Source organism: Meleagris gallopavo, chromosome 3 (genome assembly GCF_905368555.1).
Source record: "Meleagris gallopavo chromosome 3, MGAL_WU_HG_1.1, whole genome shotgun sequence".
In the NCBI taxonomy this organism is placed as follows: domain Eukaryota; kingdom Metazoa; phylum Chordata; class Aves; order Galliformes; family Phasianidae; genus Meleagris; species Meleagris gallopavo.
In genome coordinates this window covers 27006856-27028389 of record NC_139406.1, presented here as the reverse complement: position 1 = coordinate 27028389, position 21534 = coordinate 27006856, and the positions used below count along the sequence as shown (strand labels likewise).

Below are 21534 nucleotides of genomic sequence, written 5' to 3'. Positions count from 1 at the left end.
AGTGTGTAAGGCAGTGGTGCCTGGAAGACGTGAATAACATGTACCATGAATAACATAGGAGAATTATAAAGCAGAAGGCTGAAGTATATGAAGAAAGTACAAATAACTGTACTGATTTCTGTCATTTTGCACATGTGCAAATTCACATTGACCACTTGGTAAAATTGAATTTTCCAGTCACTTTTGAACTAGTTTGCTCGTTTTGACTTCTAACCACTTTAAAATCTATTAAATACTGGTTCCATTTTCACCAAAAAGAGCTTAATGCACTAGCATGCATTTTTGGAAGGAAACAAAAGGACAGTTCCTGTAATTAAAAATGAAAGTCACATGCAACAAAGTCAAATGTCCTTGGGTCAACTTTGCACTCGTACTTCTCTAATTAGGACCCCGCTTTTCATGGCGCGCTAAATACTTCTAGAGCAGGAACTTCTCCTTCATGTCACCACGCAAGTACTTCATGGCCTACTTACTCAGTCTGGGTAATCTGCAGGGATGTGGGCCAGACAGAGAGAAAGCACTCTGAATGGGCAAGCACTCTTTCCAGTTGTAATCAAGAACCCAAACTGGTAGGAATAGAAGTGAATACACCTTGGACTTTTCAGCAGTGTTAAGTGTGGAATCAAGTTTGCGTGGTATGGTGAGAAGAAGGACTGACTAAAAGAGAAAGAAATGTTGGAAAGTTTGGAACCTAATGCAATTTCATGGGAAAACTGTACAACATTGTGAAATAGGAGAGTTGATTCTGTGAAGGTTCAGTTAGGTGCAGTCCCGGAAAAGCGTTGACTCATGGGGATTAACAGTGCAGGAGAGTTGGGCAGAGAGCATGGATACATTCTCCTTAGTTTGTTGTATAACTGTAAAAATCAATCTTACTTAAACCATTTATATTAAATATCCCTTTGTTAAAAAAAAACATAAACATGCAACTGTTTTTCATAATTTCAGTGACTGTTGTAATTTGTTGAAGGTAAACTTCCTGCAATCTAGTAGTCATTAAATGTGCTGCATCCAAGACTACCTCAAACATCGAGTGTGTGTGCTGGTTTTTTAGTTACACAGAATATGGCAAAGAAATGAAGTATCATGTCAGAATATCATGTGCAGCTTTAAGAGCTATTGTTTCTAGTCTTAACAATAGCATTAATAATGGTGGGATCTGTTTTCTCTGGTTAGGCTTGCTCAGATATACAAAAATCTTGCATCTTAGTTTACTTTTGGTTTTATCTATCTGGACCATAGCTTAGCTGCCTTTGGAGAGAATATTACATTCCTTTGGTCTCTAATTTCCAGAGCTGAGAAATAGATTTATAGTATAAATAGCAAGAAATTTGACTATGCTTTTCTAGTCTGTTAGATAAGATGTTGGGGAGGGAAATGAAAAACAAGTACGTTTTAATGCAACTAAAAATTCTAACAAAGGGCACTGGTTTTTGATTTGTTTCTGTGAGCATTGCCTACCAAATAACACCAAAATACAACATTTCAGAGGAATCTAGACCACAGGTTTTATGAATTTTTCTTCCTATTACGTGAATTTATTAAGAGTTTGGCATTTAAATTACTTATCAAGCTCTCTGTCATTTAAAAATCTAGCCCACTGTAGTAAAGGAACAATCCATCAACTGGCTAACCATAGTTAATACTTCCTTCCTTTGACATACGGCAAATGAAATGATTCCATATGTGGTCCCTCTAATTATGCCAAGAACTTAACTTAAATACTTCTGGATCTGGAGGTGTAGTATCATTGCTGACATTTATTTTACAGCTCTGAGTTTCTATTTGAGTTATGTACTCTGTTGTCACAGAATCACAGAATTGCAGGGGTTGGGAGGGGCCTCGGGAAGTGATGGTGTCCAACCCCTGAGGCCTGTCATACCTTTTGCCCTGGGACAGGTGCATGTATGCTGTACAGGACTTTGGCATGGGAAATTCTGCAATAGGCTGTTCCCACTCTAAAACTTTGGATAAAATTGCAGATTTTGGCCAATGTTTCCAAGTTAGATTAGTTGGCTGAATTGTATGGAACGAGGTATTACTTTCTTTAAATAATGAATATGCTTACTTTGGGTCCTCTCAGGTCAAGCACAAGTAGAATGAGGATACAGAGAAGGATTTAGTTTTTTGGAGATTTAAGTATTCACACAGAAAACAGGAAAATGTAATGAACTTGAACTGCTTGTTTTTACCATACTATAGAGAAACCTGCTGTATAATAAACACTGAGATTCTGCTTCAGAAACACCCTAATTAAGGCTCCTGCTTCACATCTGCATTCAAAACGGTCCAACTGTAGCTGCCAATGGTCGTTGCTGTTCTGTGCCCCTAGCTGGGCAGCCAAATTACTTCCAGTTGAAATTGTGTGGAGACTGGGTGTCTCGGCATGTTTCATTTATCTGTCAGGACATTAACTATTCTAGGTTGGGGAGGGTTTGAACAGTAGTTCACTGGCCTTTGCATTACTAAAGCTGCTAGACATGGCACAAAGGAAATGGCAGAAAGTTAGCAAAGTAGATGTGATAGGGGGAGAAGGAATGTCCATTTTGGCTGTAAATCAGTTTAAACTGCAGGTCAATTTAAGCATATAGTGAAATTATGCCCAAAGTTGGTGAAGTGACTTGCAATTTGCCTGTCTTTTCTGCAAAGAAAAATGTCAATTTTATGATAAATGTGTAGGACAGTTATCACTTACATTTTCCTCTCCAACAGAACTTTCTGAACTCCAGTAGCTGTCCTGAAATACAAGGTTTCTTGCACGTGAAAGAGCTGGGTAGGAAATCATGGAAGAAATTGTATGTGTGTTTGAGGAGATCAGGACTTTATTGTTCTACAAAAGGAACTTCAAAGGTAAGATTAAAAAAGTTGCACACTACTAGCATGTGAAAGGATTTTCTTCTTTTACAGTGGATTTTTTTTTTTTTTGCTGCTTTTTAAAAAATATTTGCACAAAGTGTTTCCCTTTTTATTGCATAGAAAAGGATAAGCAAACCATGATCAAATGAAAACAAGTATTGGGCTCTCAGTTTATGACAGTGGCTTTGTAACTTTGTTATATAACAAAACCAACCTAGCCAGACAACAGAATTGTGGTTGCTGAAGTCACCTTAACAAGGTTAGCAAGAAAAATCCTACTCTTCAAACATGTTGTTGATTAATTTATTTTAAATGATACTTCAAAAAACATTTTGCATTATCTAATTTTCAGAGTTTCCAGAAGCAATGAGATAGGCTATGCCATTTTCAATTCAGTGCATTTGAATAAGTATTTTGTCAACTTTTTCTATAAAGCACCTTAGGCTAGTAGGCTGATAATTGCAGCTTGCAATGTCCACTTCAGGCTGTCTTGAGAGGAGCAGAGCGTTCACATACTGCCCTCTGTTGGATGTTGGTCTTTCGAGATTGCAGAGCCTGCAGCAAAGTGTTCCAGAAGCTTATTCTTGCATGTTCTAAAACACATTACTTCTGCAGGAGCCAAGACATTTGCAATTGTTGGCTGACCTAGAAGACAGCAATATCTTCTCATTGATAGCAGGAAAGAAGTTGTACAATGCGCCTGCAGAGTATGGATTTTGTATAAAGGTAAATCTCACAAAGTTCTTTCGGAATACAAGATGGTGACAGTAGCTCAGAGCCCTGCCAGCTAAATGGAATTTGTATGTAAAAGTCTGCAAGTATTCCTGTCAGGAAAACCTGATCTTGAAAGTCTTTTGTTTGGCAGACATCCTATGAATCTTGCCATCGTTTTATGTGACATTTTTAACACTTTGTCTGTTGCTTCTTTGGATTAGGAAATTTCGGTGCAGGATCAGCTCAGTGTTGAAGCATGGTGTGCCTGTGAGGTGGCCTTGGTTCACCTTACACATGAAATCATTTTTTTCTAGTATTATGATGAAACAGGAAAGATTCTTTGGATAGTGAGCACCAAAGTTGTGTAGCAGCAAAGATCAAACTGTGATCTTGTGTAACTGTACCATAACTATGGGCCAGAGGTTTGCATTTATTTAAAGTGAAAGATTGTCATGGAACATAGAAATACAAATAAGCCCATAAGGATTTTAAAACTGTTGTGCTGATGGATAGGATTGCATTTTTTGCAAGAATAACTAAAGCAGTTCAGAAGAGTTCTTAACATTTAGAATTATTATTAATATTGCTTTCTTTAGAGATACTCATTTTCTAGCACATGCATATACTTGTACAACTTACAGAGGAAGAAGAGTAAGGCATAGCAGCATAAGCTATCTTTTTCCTGATCAGATTGCATCCAGAGTTGTCCCTTTTATGTACTGCCACTGAAATGTCAGTAAAAAGTACTTCAAAGCTCCATCTCATTTTCTGTCAAGAAAATATGGATGGGAGCTGGTTTTATTGACAGAAATGAAGTCATCTCCTTCCTAGCAACTGTTCTGGAGCTAGACTGTATTGGTTTGATTTAGTAGAGGCTGGCTAAGGATATGTACTGAACTGATGGAAGCAGACATTTGGAAGGTACTCAGCGGGAAGAGCCCAGGCGCTCTCTGCAGGACAGCATCATGGCAATGTAGGCATTTCTGGTCCATTCAGGACAAAGCCTGTCATTCCCTACAGATACTGGGCACTTAATTTATGGTCAGCTTCAGAAGTTGCCACTATCAGGAACTGAGTGCATTAGGTTGGAAAGTTGTGAGGGGCTGATCTGTGATGCTTGCAACATGGAGGCCCACATGTGGAGATGACGAGAATACTGCTGATGGAGATGCATAAAAATCTGAACATAAACAGCAGGAAAAGCTTTAAACTGCAGGAGAACTTCCAGAGTGAATGATGACTGTATTGGAATGATGGTGGTACAGCAAAAAGGGTGTAGTAGGGAAGGATCTGGTCTCCATATCTGATTCTTGAAGGCTTCTGAGTGGCTTAGGATCAGTTACCGAAACTTTGGGTCTCCAAACAAACAAAAAACAGGTATGCTCTTTGTTTCTCATTCTGAAATGACTTGAGTACCTTGTTCCTATAAACTGCAAGAATTGCAGAGTATTACAGAGCTCTGAAGTTTATCTTGCTGGATCAAGCATAGAAAGGAATTTCATTCAAAACTTGTTCAGCTTCTGATGAAGTTGAATTCAGGGCAATGTAAGCCTTCTCTGACCAGTTTGTAGACATACACTATATCTGCCTTTACTTTACAGTAAATTTACAGTGTTGGATTTTTACTGAATGGAGCTGAATTCTTTCTAATCCTCTATAGCCCAACAGAGTAAGAAATGAAACGAAGGAACTGAGGTTGTTGTGTGCTGAAGATGAGCAAAGTAGGACATGCTGGATGACTGCTTTTCGACTCCTCAAGGTATCAGATTTCTTCTGTAAATAGAGCTACACCTGTTGTCAAGTTGCAGTTGCCATTTTTTTGCTCATTAAAAAATACCTACATGTTCTTGAGTATCATCTACCTCCAAAATAACGGCTAAGAACAGCATGCCTGATAGAACTGTCCCTCCTGAACTTTTAAGCACTGCACTGAGATGTGCATTCTGTGCATCTGAGATATGCACTCTGTGCATATGAATCCAGTATAATTTCAGAGTTTGAGGCAAAGGTATGTGAATGAACCAACAAAATTGTGTAACACTTATTTGCAAGTACCATAAAGAAAACATTTTGATTATGGTAAGTGAATATCTCACGTAGAACAGAGTGCTTTCTACACTCTTCTTATTTTTTCAATTTTTTGAAGGTTCAGAAACAAGTTAAATAACAAAAATAAGCCACTCTGTCTCAATATTAAAGTTATTCATATCTGAGACTAAATAATTAATTTTTTTGATAATATGGAAAGAGGCTTCCCAGTACTTTTTAAACAAAATCACTGTAGGAACTACTGAGGAAAAAGTTGGTTGTTTTGTGCTGTTTGAAGCAGAAATTATTTTCTTTTCTTTTTAAATCTATTCCTGAAGATGCTGCCTCAAAAACAACTATTACTTTCTTCTTTCTGCCTAAGTCCTACATCATGTTAAAGGGAATATACACCTATAAAAAAAAATATATATATAGAAAATATGTACCAGTTCTCCCTAATGGGTTGCCCATGAAAATCCCACTTCTCTTCCATGCATTTATCCTATCTCTAGTATTCTGTTTCAAAATCTAACAACGAAATGTAATTTAAAAAAGTAAGGGCATGTAGAAACTGGTAGTATGGTACCCCATACTAGATACACATCCACCAAAACAGGAATGGAAACACTGAACTCAGTCAACTTTGGCTCTCTCTACAGTATAATTCCAGATACTTGGAAAGGGCCAACCACAAAATCCCTCTTCTTTATGTCAGGGAGCAGGGCTGGCCCCAGACACTGCAGTGGGAATGAGGCCAGGACGTGGTCCTTCTTGGACACTGTGTGCTGTCTGTGACTGCTGTCTGCCAAGCTGTGCCCAAGATGTTTTGTCATCATTAGTGCTGCAAGGAAGCCGCTAGGATGGGGACACAGCTTCCAGGCTATGCCAGGATGTTCCTCGAGGCCGCTGTGGGCTCCATCTGTTTGGTCTCTCACCCAAATGACTACAGTTGCTTTTCCTGCCTAAGCAGCAGGCCACATCAGCAAAACCTGTGTCTTCCGCTCCACTCCAGATTCTCCAGCAAGATGTCCTTTTCTCCACCAGTGTTGCAGGACCACCTGCTGAAGGTGCATTTCCACACTGTGACTAGGGTGCTGATGGGGAGCAGGTGTGTCAATGAATATGTGGTTTTGTGGCTTCCTGGTGGAAGAAGAGCTCCAGAGATCATGGAATCGTTAAATCATAGAATTGTGTAGGTTGGAAATGATATTAAAGATCATCTAGTTCCAACCCTCCTGCCATGGTCAGGATTGCCAATTATCAGGCTGCCCAGGGCCCCCCATTCAGTCTGGCCTTGAATGCTTCCTGGGATGGGAGTGTGTTGGCATGAATGTCTTTTATTTCCCCCCCTTGCACCTTTCAAAACTTTGTCTTATTAGACTGTTCTTAAGATGTGACAAATGTTTACTACAGTTATCTCTGCCTTTCTTTGGGTAGACTGTGTATCATGCAAAACCCTGTAAAAGCAGGGAAAGCAAATTAGACATCTAGGCCTGCAGGTATGAAACCACAAAGTTTTGGTCTGCTGCCTGTTCTCCATTTACATTGAGTCATCTTCCAAACCAACACATCTCTGAATGATCTCCAAATATTACCTAGTTTGTTAATTGTAAGAAATTCTTTAGAAATTGCAGTACAGAAATCCCATCCCTATTTTAACTTCTTACAAAAAAAGAAGGTGTGCTGGTTATAGGTGTTTTGGTTATGGGCCAGGATTGAAGAAACAATCCTAGGTACGATTTGCATATTTGTTTTCTAACAACTTGGTAACTGTTGGCCCTCATAATCTAACCTTCACTGTGTTGACTTGGCTCAAATTTAATACAGTATTTTATTTCCTTGTCACATACAGATGCTTCTTTGAGGTTGTTTTTACTGTTATTTCTGATTTATACATAATTTTTCATTGTGAACGAACTGCAGAAAGAGTAGATCAGTTAACTGTAGTGAATTGTGCCTTGAGGTTATCATTTATGGTATCTTCAAAAGAATGAAGAGTTTAGGTACACTGGTCAACACACTACAATCCTGGAATGGCAAGGAAGAACCTTCCCAATGTAGAGTTAGCTATTCATACCAAATGTGTAGACATGCATCTTACGTGTTCAGAGGCGTCTTTCTTTGCAGTGCGACCTGTGGCAAAAGCAGTATGGCATTCAGTTTCTGTGCACTGGCATCTAACATTGACCCTTAAGCACTTAATGCCAGGAAAAAAAAGATTTTGTTATTAAGACAAAACAATGAAAAATGATTAAAGGCATGTAGTCAGGGAAAATTAAGGCTATGCCTCGTGGCTATGGCTGTGGCTCTCCTTTTTATTTACATACAGATTCAGCTTTTGGAAATCGTACAGTTTTGCCTGTTAACAAAATTACATATACAACTTCAATTAGAACATTCTGTAAGCAATGTTGATATACTTCAGTTATGCCCCTCTTGGGAAGGCACTGAGTAGGTGTTTCCCTACTGTCCTAGCTACTAGTGTTTCTAAAATTGATCTCAGTGAAGGAGGGACATGAGTAGTTCACTCACTTTTTAAGGATGAGAAAAATATTGGAAGTGTTACTTTCTGTCAAAATTTATTAAAACATCGAGTGAATTAGAAAGCATTATAACATTATGAAAGCTGAGTTCATCTTTGTGTTATCTTTTACTAAACTTCTTATGCATATATATATATATATATGTTTAATCTCAAATTATTAGAAGGTAAAAAGAGGAGGAGGTGATATCTGGACCTTGAGTGAAAGCTCGTATTCCATAAGGAATATATGTTAATAGCTGAGAGTGGCAGAGATGAGCTGTGTATTTTGCTCAATCTTGTAGAAGTGCTATCTTTTAAATAAAGTTATTGAGCATACTTATTGCTCTGTTCCCACCTGCCAATCACTATTCCTCAATGCAAATTGCTCTAGGACAATTTCTGATCATGGAAATAAACTGACAGCACCTTGTTCTAGTGTAAGTGGAATCACTACAATTTTTTTTTTCTAGGGCATACCTTTGAATAACAATTTATTTGCTTTTCTGTTAACAGTATGGAATGCTGTTGTATCAGAATTACAGAATTCCCCAGCAGAGAAAAGCCATGCTTCCACACTTTTCTACTCCAGTAGTAAGTAATGAACTTTGTTTCGCTAACGTATCGTGCTTAAAAAGATGTATTTACTTTTGCATTTTAAAAGTGGAAAATTTTACACTCAGAAATGTAAATTCAGCATTATGTAGCAAATCAGTGCAAAGCTCACATTTTCTATGAGTACAATTTATGTAGCTGGCTCTCCACTTATCTTAGGTTTACATTATCCACGTGATTGAAAAATCTTGGATATGCCAGGCACTTAAGAGATGTACAGCACAGAGACATCTGGCTGTCCCTGCAGAAGCCAGCTTAGGTCTGGCAAAACACACTCTTAAATCTCATAAAAAGTGTTGGGCCAAAAGCTGACTGTTAGCTATCTAAAATTGAAGATGCTATATACGGATCCCAGCTGGCCCTGGAAATGAGTGGGGTATGGTAATAGGGCAAGTGGGCAACCTGAACAACAGAGACTTTGGAGCTTCTCCCTTCCATATGGCCTATAAAGAAAAACCATGTATTTTTGTGTCTGTTAATGCTTTTCAAGGAAAAGAAAAATAGCTATGTTTCCCATGTTGTTGAAGGATAGCTTTGGAAAGCAAAACATTTTGAAATGAAACTCTCTCAAGTTGGTTTTTTCTTTCCCTGTTTTTTGAAACAAGTGAAAATTCCTTTTCAGAGAAGTGTATCTGAAAACTCACTAGTAGCAATGGATTTTTCGGGGCAAATAGGAAGAGTTATTGAAAATCCTGTTGAAGCACAGAGTGCTGCCATGGAAGAAGGACATGCTTGGAGGGTAGCTATTTTCTCTTCTTTTCTATTTTTTTTTTTTCATCAGTGTCTGTTGAGAGCCAAGACACAGAGTGTGCTATGATACTAGTGCAGTGCTGGTCACAGTATAGCTTAGATCCGACCTGAAACAATCACACTGCAAGCATGCAGATCTGAAAGTCGATATCCATCTTTAGCAAAACTGTCACATTCACAACAACCTTCTACCACTGCTTCTCTGTCCCCCTAGTGTCCAGAGGAAAGTTGAGGGGGAAAGCAGACTCACCAGAACTTTACTGCCAGTTTGCAAAACCAGTCTCTGAGGAGGAATATGTCAAATTAAATGCTTCCCCACATGGAAGAGTCTGGGGCTCTGACTAATGGCTTGCTCCCAGTAAGTTTAATTGCAGAATATACAAGAGGCAGAACCTCTTGCAATGAAAACTGATGTAATTTGTTTATAGTGTCTTGTGGACAGACAGCTGCAGTACAAGTTTTCCCCCATGCTCGTCCCTTAGGGAATAGGAGTCATCACTGAAGCACTAGCTAGTGCTTTATGTACGGGAGGGAAATACTGCTTGATTTACTGAGTGCCCAGTATTTTGCCTGAGCAGAAACATACCAGATTTTTCTTTTTTTCTGTCATATTTTTTCTTTTCCTTTTTTTATTTTAAAGATACTGAGCTTTCACCATTAACATCTGGCTTGCGTTTTAAGCCAACGGAACTGAGCTGCTGCTTGTAGATTAGTCCCCTTCAAAGTTGCATTTCTTTTTCTCATCCTTGCATTAAACTTGCCGAGCCCCAAGTTTCCTGTAAATTAAATCTGAATTGCATGTGCACTAATTCTCTTCTGTTGAGGTTTTAGTGTGGATTTAATGGTAATTCATTTTCTCTATAGAAACGTAGCACAAGAATGAACATCTTGGGTAGCCAAAGTCCACTCCACCCTTCCACACTGAGTACAGGTAAATTCTGCTGTTTGTAAGCATAGTGTAAGAGGCTTTGATGAGTAAAAAAAAGATCATTTCCTACAAAGATTGAGTGCAATCATATACTGTTAATGCCTTTATATGAAATACTACATTTTATGTTTATGAGTAAGTTCTGTCATTAGTATGCCTACCTGTAAAGACACAATAGAAGAAATTTAGCTTTCTTTTAAGGCACGCTTAAGATTTGCTTCAATTTTAATCTTTTGAAACCCAGATTTTACAAAAATTGAGACTATATAATGTTTCCAGTAAAAAAAACAAAAAAATCCAAAAGTCAGTTCTTCATTTTAAACAAGGAAGGTCAACAAGTGATTTGATAATTTTTGAAGTAAGAGTCTTCAAAATAGCATTTATTCTGTAATGATTACATAATGTAAAGTACAGATACTTGTAATGTAAGCCCTGAACGTCTCTTTGACATTGTAAGTTTATTAAAATAATAGGAAATTGAATATTAGTGTCCTGGATTCCTTAAGAGGGAACATAGGTATTCTGAGTTTTTATTCTGCTGAATAGAACTTAAACATATCATTTGAAAAACAATGAAGCAATAATAAAAATATCTGAGGATAACTGCACCCTCGAAAGCACAATCTGAAGTGCTTTTCATTCTTCTAGAGGTAAAGGGACTTGGTTCTACCTTGTTAGCTCATATATTGTATTCCAGGAATTGTTCAGGCACAGCATTTTCAAGAAATGGTGAAAGGGCAATGTGTCACTAACCTGATTGTATCTCTGCAAATCCTACAGTCCATGGAAATACTGCCTGTGCACTTGGTTTATCACGGTTATGCAACAGCTGGTGCATCTTCTTCATATTGATTCATTTTTATACTAATCAATTAAAAACATTCCATGTTCTGCAACAAAACTATACCCACTTTTAAAATGTTTGAATATATGTGGAAGTAACTGGTACACCTTACTGTTTTTTAACCATTGTCTCTTTTCCCTCTCACCTCCAGTTATTCATAGGACACAGCATTGGTTTCATGGCAGAATCTCCAGAGAAGAATCTCACAGGATTATTAAGCAGCAAGGGCTAGTAGATGGGTAGGTATTCCTGTTGTTTGCTATTTACGATTTCATGGTAAGTACTATGGACAAGAACATAACTTCTGCTGTAAGGGCTTACAGGTTTGTGAGCATAATGAGTAACCTGACTCTTAGCAGTCTCATTGTAATTTGCCTGGAATTCCAAAAGCCTGAGTATATATTTGTAGGAGTGGGTTCTAACACTTAGTCTGGAAAACATTAAGAATACACAACCTGTTGTTCTGTTGGGTGTTTTTTTTTTTCAATACAGGTAATCAAATTTTAGAGAATGTTAGAATTTGAAAATAATTAATTACTTTAACCTGCATTGAGGAAGTATTTTTTCAGGCAAAGCTGTAATTATCCATTTGCACACAAATTTGTAATCAGCTATTTGTGCTTTTTTGCATGTATTAGAGCGGTTAATGATTATTTCTTACTACTTATTTCTGTTATTTCTGTTCCATTTCTGTAGATTGTCTATAGCTGAGATTTAAGTATTTTCTCAGCATCTTTGTTTCACTTAGTTGCATGTAGCTATGGTAATTCTAGGGAAATTCTTTAAATTGGAGTTCAACAATGAATTATTTGTTGGATGAGAAGATACAGTTGTCTTCATTTCATTGATTTCACTGCTGACAGGGTTTAGGTAGAAGTTTCCATATTGTCTTTTCAGGAGTCAAACCTTGCAACAGCATTTTCTGACTTGGGAGCATAACAAATTTTTTTGATTCATAGCTTGTAGAGGATGAAACGCATTAGAGGCAATAGTGCACGTGCACATTCATCACATTCATCAAACAGTGTTTTTATTTTATTTTATTTTATTTTATTTTAATCAGTGTTGGTGGCCAAAAGCTATTGAGATTTGTATGAAAAAGATTTTAGCTAGCAGACCAATGAAAGCAAAAGAGCACTGCTGATTTGAAGACGGGCACAGCTGATTTGTTGAGTTTCTGGGTCTCTCTCATAACAGAACTGCTTGGCTATCTTGGGTCCATTTGACATGATGCATTAAGAATCTAGTAGCCCATGCTTTTTTGAGTATTCATACAATCATTGACATCTTTGAGACTGTTCAGTTTGTACTCCAGACAACTTAGTCACTATGGAAGGCTGAGATTGGTTAGCATTCAGTTGTAGTGAGATCATTCAATTACAGCAAAGGAATTGTATTACCTGTGTGTTCTGGGATCTGTAGGTGACACTTTTCAGAACAAAAAAAAGTCTTGTTTGTGTTTTCTAGGAAGCTAGAAAGTTAACACTGGGGAAGAATAGGGAAGGCTTCTAGTGGCTCTCGTTAACATGTCCAGTGATGTAAATATGCAGGTGATGGTTCTATGCTTTGTTTGTTTCTTGAAGCTATTGTTGAGGGTATATGCAGTCATTGTTACTGCAGACAGGCTGTTTTTTTGCCAAAGAAGTTGCATAAACACCTGCAGGGTCAGTTGTGGTGAGCTTTGCATTGTACACCCAGTTTATAATACTTTGCATTAGCTGAAATAGATAGATGAAAGGTAATTTAGAAATATCTGCAGGACCATCTGAAGTGACTGTAGGGCAAGGGCAGGTAAGATCTTTCTTGCTGAGATGAATCCCAATTTGTAAAGTCTTAGGTTCCTTTTCCACACATCTTGTCTTACTAGGAAGAAAAAGGAAAGTGAAGCATGTTTTCCAGTAGTGGCAAGACATGCCATCTCTTGGTATTGGAGTGATCCTGGTTACGATGATGCATTTTTGTGGTATTGACATTTCTCAATTGGCTCTGAGGAGCTAGGGTAAGTTCTTTCAGGTCCGTAAAGTACAAGCAGTTCTTGCAACTCAGCCTTGAAAGAGCATGTTCCTGCCTTAGTGGTTAGCCAGTAAGAGGGCTTGAGGCCTGCTCAACTACAACACTTGGCCATCTCACAAGTCCACTTGTGATTAGCATTCTGGGCCTTATGCCAAAGGGATATACTTGTTTCCTGTAGCATGGAGAGGTTCTCCTACCTCAGCTCATAAATGTTAAGGAAAGGAGACGTTTTTGAGGACTTAAAATGTCTGTATACTTTTCCTTGCTAAAGTATAGATTTAACTATTTGAATTAGGACTTTGTGGGTCAACTCAGAAGTGACAGTCCCATGGTTTGTGTTGTTGCTAGTTATACTTCATAAAGTAAATTCTTTTCTGAGGATGCTGAGAGAAAAATAGTCTCTTGGAGGAAAATCAGTGTGTGTTTTCCCCATCCTGGACCTTACTTAACTGAGAAATCATTTTAAGAAAGTAATGATCTGTTTCTGTGGAATTGCAGCCACTTAGCTTAAATGTAATTTACTAACACTGAAGTTCTGTAAACTAATACAAGATATTGGAGAAGTGGAACAAATTCTTGTATATTAAAATACAAAAGCTTCGTGCATATATAGTTCACTCCGAAAGTAATGCCTCCTACATCGGTTGCTCCAGAAGTAATGGTTTCTATTTATTTCTGTGGAACAAAAACACAGATACAAAGAGCACAATAAAAACTATTTGATAGAGAAAATTCTCAGCTACAAAATACCGCTATTAGCTAAGCATTTTCACCAGTGATGAACAAGAGCATGCATGCTGCACTCATAAAAATCTCTGCCAGTGGAAGCGACCCACAGCTTCACAGCTGCTATGATAGTGTTGTTGCCCACACAGGGCATCTTTCTTATGCCTAAACAAATGGAAATCAGAGTGTGCCAAATTGGGACTTTGTGGTGGATGTGATAGGACAGTCCAGCCAAGATGGGAAATGTGCTCCACCATCTTCGAACTGGTATGTGGCCTGGTGTAATCACTTTGCAAGGGAAATGTTATCTTCTTCTCTTGCCTGAGTCTGAAAGTTTGAGCCTTCAGTTTAGTCAGCATTATGATGCAGCAGTCAAGAGTTGATGGTTTGTTTGGATTCCAGGAAATCCAGAAGGATCGCCCCTTTCCTATTCCAAAAGACAGTATACGCATCACTTTACCCACTGAGGGCTGTGTCCTTGAACTTTTTCTCTGATGAGGAATTCACATGTTGCCACTCCATGAACTGCCATTTTGACTCTGGCTTGTAGTGGTGACACTACATCTTGTCACTGGTAACAATGCGATCCAGGAAGCTGACACCTTCAGCCTTTTATTGCTTCAGTGTCCTGATAGCCTTGTACACCGTGTTCTCTCTGCCTCTGTATTTGAGTTTTTTGGGGCCCACTTTGGGGTGTAAACTTTACAATATTCCGGTTTCCCACCATAGTTTCCAAAGTAGTGAAGCTTATATTCAGCTCCATACACAGTTCTGTGGTTATGTTCTGGAGATTCATTTCAGATTATCTTTCACATGACTGCTGCCACTGCTGAAATGCACCAGTTACCACCTCACTGTGCTCACATCCACTGTTTTGTCTCCATAAACATTCAGCAAGCGTCAGTGAATGTCAGTAGGTACAGTTTCTTTTGCATGGAGGAATTCAGTGACTTCATCGCTTGGCTTTATCCACACTTCCACGTCAGATGCCATTCTGTCAGGCTGCCCCTCTGCCGCCATCTGTCGCACGGCAACAAAATGTAATGAAATATTGCTGGGAACATTCAACTTCTACTGCCATACCACCACCATCTGCCTCTGACATCGTGGGCCAACATCATAAAATAGGAGGCATTACTTTCGAAGCAGCCCTCATACATAGGAGAAGAAATAATGACATCCATTTTTCACTTCTTCAGTTGGTCTTGCGTAAGCCTGGTATAAAAATGAGAAGTAAATTGCCTGTTAAAGCAACTGAAAAAGAGTTAGGCAGTAGTACGAAACTACTTATTACTTCTGATTATTAATGTAGAAATGGATTATTGTATTCACTGTGTGCTTAAAAATATTCTCTCCTAGGCTATTTCTTCTCCGGGACAGCCAAAGCAATCCAAAGGCATTTGTACTTACACTTTGCCATCATCAAAAAATAAAGCATTTTCAAATCTTGCCGGTAAGTAACTTTTTTTTTTCGAAACTGATCATAAAAAAATAGAATTTTAACAGACAGTATTGTCATTGTGCAGAGAGGCCTCTTTTTACTTACTAATGGCATGAACAGGCATATTTCCATTAAGAAATATAATTCTCTAGAATTGTCAAATGTCTGAATAAAATTCCATCTTAACATTACTTGGAAAACTAATTTAAGTCACCAAGGTATAGAAGTAATGCAATATAACTTGTACTCTGTGACTGGCAGCAACAGCCGCACCTGTCTCCATATCACTTAGGCAAACTTAGAGTAAGTTACAGGAAGTTTAAAAAATTTTGTTTGGAATTTTATCCCATAATGTTGAGCTTTAAAAATGTTACATTGAGATAGTGAGAACTAGTTGATTTAGTCTCGGCCAGAAAGAGCAGCAAAAGTTTAAGATAATGTAGACCTGCTTATTGGTCCAAACCCTCCTATCTTGTCTTGCTTGCTAATTTTGGAAACAGCCATCAGTTATTTTTGTGGTATTTTTGTTTTACGTAAAAGAAACCAGTGCTGTCTCTACAACTTAGAATTACTCTGCTCACCAGCTTTCATTTTTGTGCAGAAAAGATTTCCAGTTGGCTTAGCATAAATTCTTTTCTAGCATTGTGCCTGGTTTCATGCAGAACTCTAGATGCTAGGTTTTCTGTGCAGTGCCTATCATTTATGTCACGTCACACATTTTTACTTGTCCTGTTTTTGCAACGCTTGCATCTTCTCATGTGCTAACTTGAAAAGGATGTTTTATTTCCCCAGTGTGAGGATGATGGACAGATATTTTTCAGCCTGGATGATGGGAACACCAAATTCAGTGATCTAATCCAGCTTGTTGAATTCTATCAACTAAACAAAGGAGTCTTGCCCTGCAAACTCAAACACCACTGCATCCGAGTGGCCTTATGACCTCAAATTTGACTCTCGTTGAAGACTGGATTTGCTAGAAGAGTAATTGTAAGAGAACGTTGATACTGGGGAATTGGCAGATTTGTAAGTTGGTAAAAATAAATAAAAATATTATGCACCTTGGGACTCTGAAAGGGATGGATTCGACAGGTGCCAACAGACCGACATTACTGGTTTGTCTAACACCTAAGAGTGATTGCTGCTGAGTGTCCCAGCATCCCAAAAATGGGGGGGGGAGGGTATGTAAAACCATTAGTAAATTTGAAACAAAACTGGAAGCTATCTTGGCTGGGCCACTTAACAGGAACAAGTGTGAAGAGAAATCTTTGAAAAGAACTCTTGCCCTGGAATAATCTTGACAATTAAGACTAGTGTGTTTACTTTTTGTATTGATCACTTTTTTTGCACTCCTTCTTTGTTTTGGATATTGTATGCAGCCTATATTAGGAGCTGATGTGGCTTTTAAAATTCATGCAGGAGTTGGGTATTAATCTGCACCCTAAAATGTATGGAATGCTTCAGCCTAAACGGATCTAGAAGAAAATCAAGAAGTGTGCGTGTTGTGTGTCTGTGTGTGTGTGTGCGTGTGTGCATCTCAAAACTTCTCTGGAGACCTGAGGTTCCATGATCTGCAGATGTCTTTGAAGAAGCAATGAGGATACAATTCTAAAAGAACATACCACCATGCGTGTACTCTCAAAACTGTTGACTTGTAGCATTATGGCTGTAGTATGTTGGTGGCATATTAGTGGCACCCAGTCATGCGAAGACTGTATTAGATTCTATGCACAAACTTTTATTATTGAAGTGGTGATTTGTTTTTTACAGCCTTTTGACTGTTCTCCTGAGGAAACCTACTGTTATTAAATAGAATAGGACTGAATGACAATTGTATCTGAAACTACCATTTTTTTTGTGAGAAGATTCTTCTGCAGGTAGTCTTAGTTTGGGAAAACAAAAACAAACAAACAAAAAAACAACAGTGTTTTTAGCTTTATAGCTCCTTGAATTTTTGGACTGTTTCAAAGAGCTGTTTCCGTATTGTAAAGATACAGTGACACAAAGCTCTCTTGGGGAATAGGGCATAGAAGAAGTATCTCCCTTCTGTTTTTTGGTATAGCCATGGAAGTTTGCATGGTGAGAAAGAACATACTGAGAATGGAAACTCATTCCATTGGGATTTGCAATTGTAAGCCAGCTGCTGGCAATACCATCCACGGAGCTAACTGGTGATTCCTGTGTTGTACACACTAATGCACACCGGTACCTACTGCAGACAAGCATATATCCTGCTCTGATGCTGGTTTGTCATCAGAATTACTTTATTGTTAATGCTTAAATCAATTATTTAATGTTTACACAATGATCCTTTCTGATGATAAATCAGTACTAAAATTCAACTCCCTTTTACTCCCCTTTTACTCCCTTAATTGCAAGTAGCATTCTTTGAACAACACAGTCCGTGCAGGAACTGTTACTGAATTAGCTTTCCAACACTTCATGCGGTTATCCGTAGTGTGAAATATTTCACCCTAGGAACTTTCAGAACGTAGTGCAGAATGGAGCATTCTTGAGATGGTGAACGATTTATGCAGACTCGTTCATCCTTATTAATGTTTGCCACTGGGTTTGAAATCCTAGCCATCGGAAAGGGTAGACAAGGAAGAAAATTCCACACCTTTAGGTCTTCATGTAGTGTTGAGAATAGCTTAAGACAAACCATAACCTGCCTGAGTCATCCATATCAGCTTATGTCAATGGTATAGAAACACTGTATTTTAGTTTACAGAACACATTTAGTATTTTTTTTTTCCATTTAATGTCTAGATATAAAAATGAAGAAACTTGATTTTGTTTTTAGTAGAAACCTTTTTTTTTTTTAATTGTACATAGTGAAACGAGTGTTCCTGCTTTCTAGACAATGTATTTTAAAACCTTGAAATTAAGCTAACTTCAGTCTGACTTCACTTTGCATGCTTCTATTTGGCCCCTATTAGGAGAAAAACAATACTTGTATTGACTACATTACCAGTTTAATAAGACCATTTATGCTGTAGTTTTAAGTTTTTCTGTTTACATAGCTTAGTGACAGCCATGCATTTTCCCCAGTAGGCAGATAGTACTTGCAGTGTTTCATATTTATAAAAAATAAAATAAAAACTTGCATCTTATTTAAATTGAGAATAAAAGTTTGACTATGAATCATGATTTTTGTATGTAGATGGTTGACTTAGTATTTTGTACTTTTCCCAGCTAAAGCGAGCTGTTTTGAGAAAGTGACCACCTTCAAAGTGGCAACAATCTTACTTAAGCAGATCACTGCTTTGTCTTCTTTCTGCTGGAAAATAATCGATACCACCTTAGTTTTCCAACAGATTCAGCTGGCTGCCAGCTCAGAATACCAAGGACTGAAGGACATTTGACTCTTATTTTTGTATTTAAATGACATGAATGTAAAGGGGATGCTCAGGGTTGTTTTGGAGCCTGTTGAATTTTTATCTTTTTGCCTGTGATTTTATTTTCTAAATAAATACTTCATGTAGCAATCTTGAATATGTTGAGAAGGAAAATGCCAAACCATTTTGGTAATGAGGTTACTAGTTAAGTTATGTTACGATAGGTGTTAAAAGTACAAAAAAAACTTTTTATTTGTTAATTAATCTTGAAGAAACACGTGCCTCAGTTTAGATGTTTTGTCTTATCTTTTCTGCACTAAATACCTGACAGTTTGACCAATCAATGCACCTTTCCAGTGGCAAGACTTGCTTATCGTAAATTATATTGTCACAATGCAAGATTTAGTGACTGTAAAATGGAATAAAGTTTAAAGTTTCAGGGAATGCAAAAGGTATTAACTTAAGAGACAAAACCTTTATTCAATATGCTTTGCTTCATACTGTAAATAGCTTTTTGGCTTGTGAACCTAATTGTAATCTTTCAGGTATTTTTGTACAAATAAGGGACTGATATTCTGTTTCTTGTAATTAGAAATAAACGTTAATACAATGCTATTCATTTTATATTGGAATGAATGTCTTCTCTTGGGTGTGTCTGAGTTCACAACTTATCTCGTCTTAATTCTGGGTTATTTGGGGTGGGTTATCATTAAACATCTCCTAAGAGGAGTTGAAAGAAAAACAGAATAAGATGCCTGTTTCCAATGTTCTGTGGAAATATCTGTGTTCGGTTTGTCCTGTATCTAAAGAAGCTGTTCACAACCTTTTGTTTGAAGAAAGTTATTTCAGTATGTATTAGGTTTGGAACAGACAAGAGGATGGCATAAAAAAAATAGAATCATGGCAAACAGGTGTTCCTAAGTCTGCCCCATGGCAGAGCAGTATTGTCATCTGCATGTTTGTGCAACCCACCCACAACTGTGGCACGTGCAAAATGCTGCCTGCAGATCTGGCCTGAGGTGTTTTCCTCAGCAGGTACCTGTGCTATCAGAACACTCCCAAGTATAACATTCATCTGAGTCAGAAATGGGAACAGCTAGGAGTTGAAATAATTGTTGTGCCTGATAGGAGGTTTGTGCTGGTGTTACATTAGTTACAGGAAACGGACAGTATCTGACATGATCAGGCAATGTCTGAACCCACATGAAACCTTTTAGCATGAAGTTCACCTTGCAAAATACTGCAAATGCATTTGAACCTATGAGTAAATTGAAATCAGAACAGTGTTTGGCAGCCCTTAACTGCAGCGCTTTCATCCTGATGCACATAAAGAAGCATAAAATTGTGTTTAAAACCAAATGGCTGCTTCAGCCTTGTACCTTTCTTCTACAAAGAAGACCACCACCAGAGGAGCCATTTCCCACCAAGTAAGTTGAACTATAGACAACTTCAGACTTAAGTCGCTGCTAATTTAGTTACTCTTTAATCTGGTTTGTCAGTGACCAGCTTGTGTATTGCTTGGTGACTCAGTCATTGATTGTCTGACATCTTGGAAACTTCACAGCAGCTGGAGAAAAGAGATAGTCCTTTGAATATCCTAATAATTTGGGATTAATCTCAGTAATCTCAAATATTATGCCTTTGTTCCTTTAATTAAGTTTTGAAAACCTAATATAACCACAACTGTGTCCGAGAGCCATATGATTTTCATTAGATATTGTGGGTAGTCACATCTGAGACCTCAAAAGAAATTAGTTTGTACAACACTAATCTTGCAAACTCACAGCCTGAAGACATTCTGCTCTAATTGCTCGTCCTTTCAAGCAGATGAAAGCAGATGTTTTTACAAGAAATACAGGTTTATCACAAGATGCTAAGCTGCGCCTAACAGGGTCCTACAACACTTCTTGGTTGGTCAGGTTGAATGTTTTGCTTTAATCAGGTGTTTGCCACATGCTGGCTGCAGGGTTCAGGTGCCTCAAGTACCTAACAGGAAGGCAAAAGTATAAACAGAGCAGGCAGCTCTGAGTCAAGGTGCACCCTGGGTTTATCGACTCCAACGCTGAGCAAAGATGCAGGCAGTAGTATAACCCTTGAGAAAAGGGGAGCTCAGAAGAGCTAAAGAGGGAGAAAAGATGGAACAAGTAGCTGACACAGCGGAAGGCTGTGCTGCCATTCAGCACAGAGAGATCTGAACAGGCTGGAGAGTGGGGCAGAGAGGCGCCTGATGAGGTTCAATAAGGGCAAATGTAGAGTCCTACACCTGGAGAAGAATAACTGCATGCATCAGTACAGGTGAGGGGCTGACCTGCTGGAGAGAAGCTCTGCATAGAAGGAGCTTGCTGTCCCGGTGGGCAACAGGTTGGCCGTGAGCCAGCAATGCAATGCGCCCTTGTGGCCAAGAAGGAAAACGGGATCCTGGGTTGCCTTCCAAAGAGCGTGGCCAGCAGGTCAAGGGAGGTGATCCTCCCCCTCTCCGCTGCCCTAATGAGGCCACATCTGGAGTACTGTGTCCTGTGGAGCATCTTCCTTATGGGGAAAGGCTGAGAGAGCTGGGACTGTTCAGCCTGGAGAAGAGAAGGCTGAGAGGGGATCTTATCAATGCTTATAAATATCTAATGGGCAGTAGTCGAGTGGGTGGGGCCAGGCTCTTTTTGCTGGTGCCCAGTGACAGAATTAAGGGGCATCGGGTACACACGGGAACACAGGAAATGCCACACGAACATCAGGAAATCTTTCTTGAGGGTATCAGAGGAGGGGACC

General features: G+C 38.5%; 1 protein-coding gene across 3 annotated transcripts in view; it reads left to right on the top strand.

Moving 5' to 3' along the window:
• Positions 1–19395, top strand: part of GRB10 (growth factor receptor bound protein 10) — a 138231-nt gene extending 118836 nt beyond the window's left edge. For all 3 annotated transcript variants that reach the window (XM_085220499.1, XM_085220500.1, XM_019613859.3), the window contains 9 exons: positions 2713–2850; positions 3472–3582; positions 5231–5329; positions 8636–8713; positions 9357–9473; positions 10349–10415; positions 11408–11495; positions 15355–15448; positions 16229–19395. In XM_085220499.1, the coding sequence (XP_085076625.1) occupies positions 2713–2850; positions 3472–3582; positions 5231–5329; positions 8636–8713; positions 9357–9473; positions 10349–10415; positions 11408–11495; positions 15355–15448; positions 16229–16375 (939 nt within the window). In that variant the 3' untranslated portion in view covers positions 16376–19395. The remainder of the gene's footprint in view (positions 1–2712; positions 2851–3471; positions 3583–5230; positions 5330–8635; positions 8714–9356; positions 9474–10348; positions 10416–11407; positions 11496–15354; positions 15449–16228) is intronic.
• The last annotated feature ends 2139 nt before the right edge of the window (positions 19396–21534 follow it).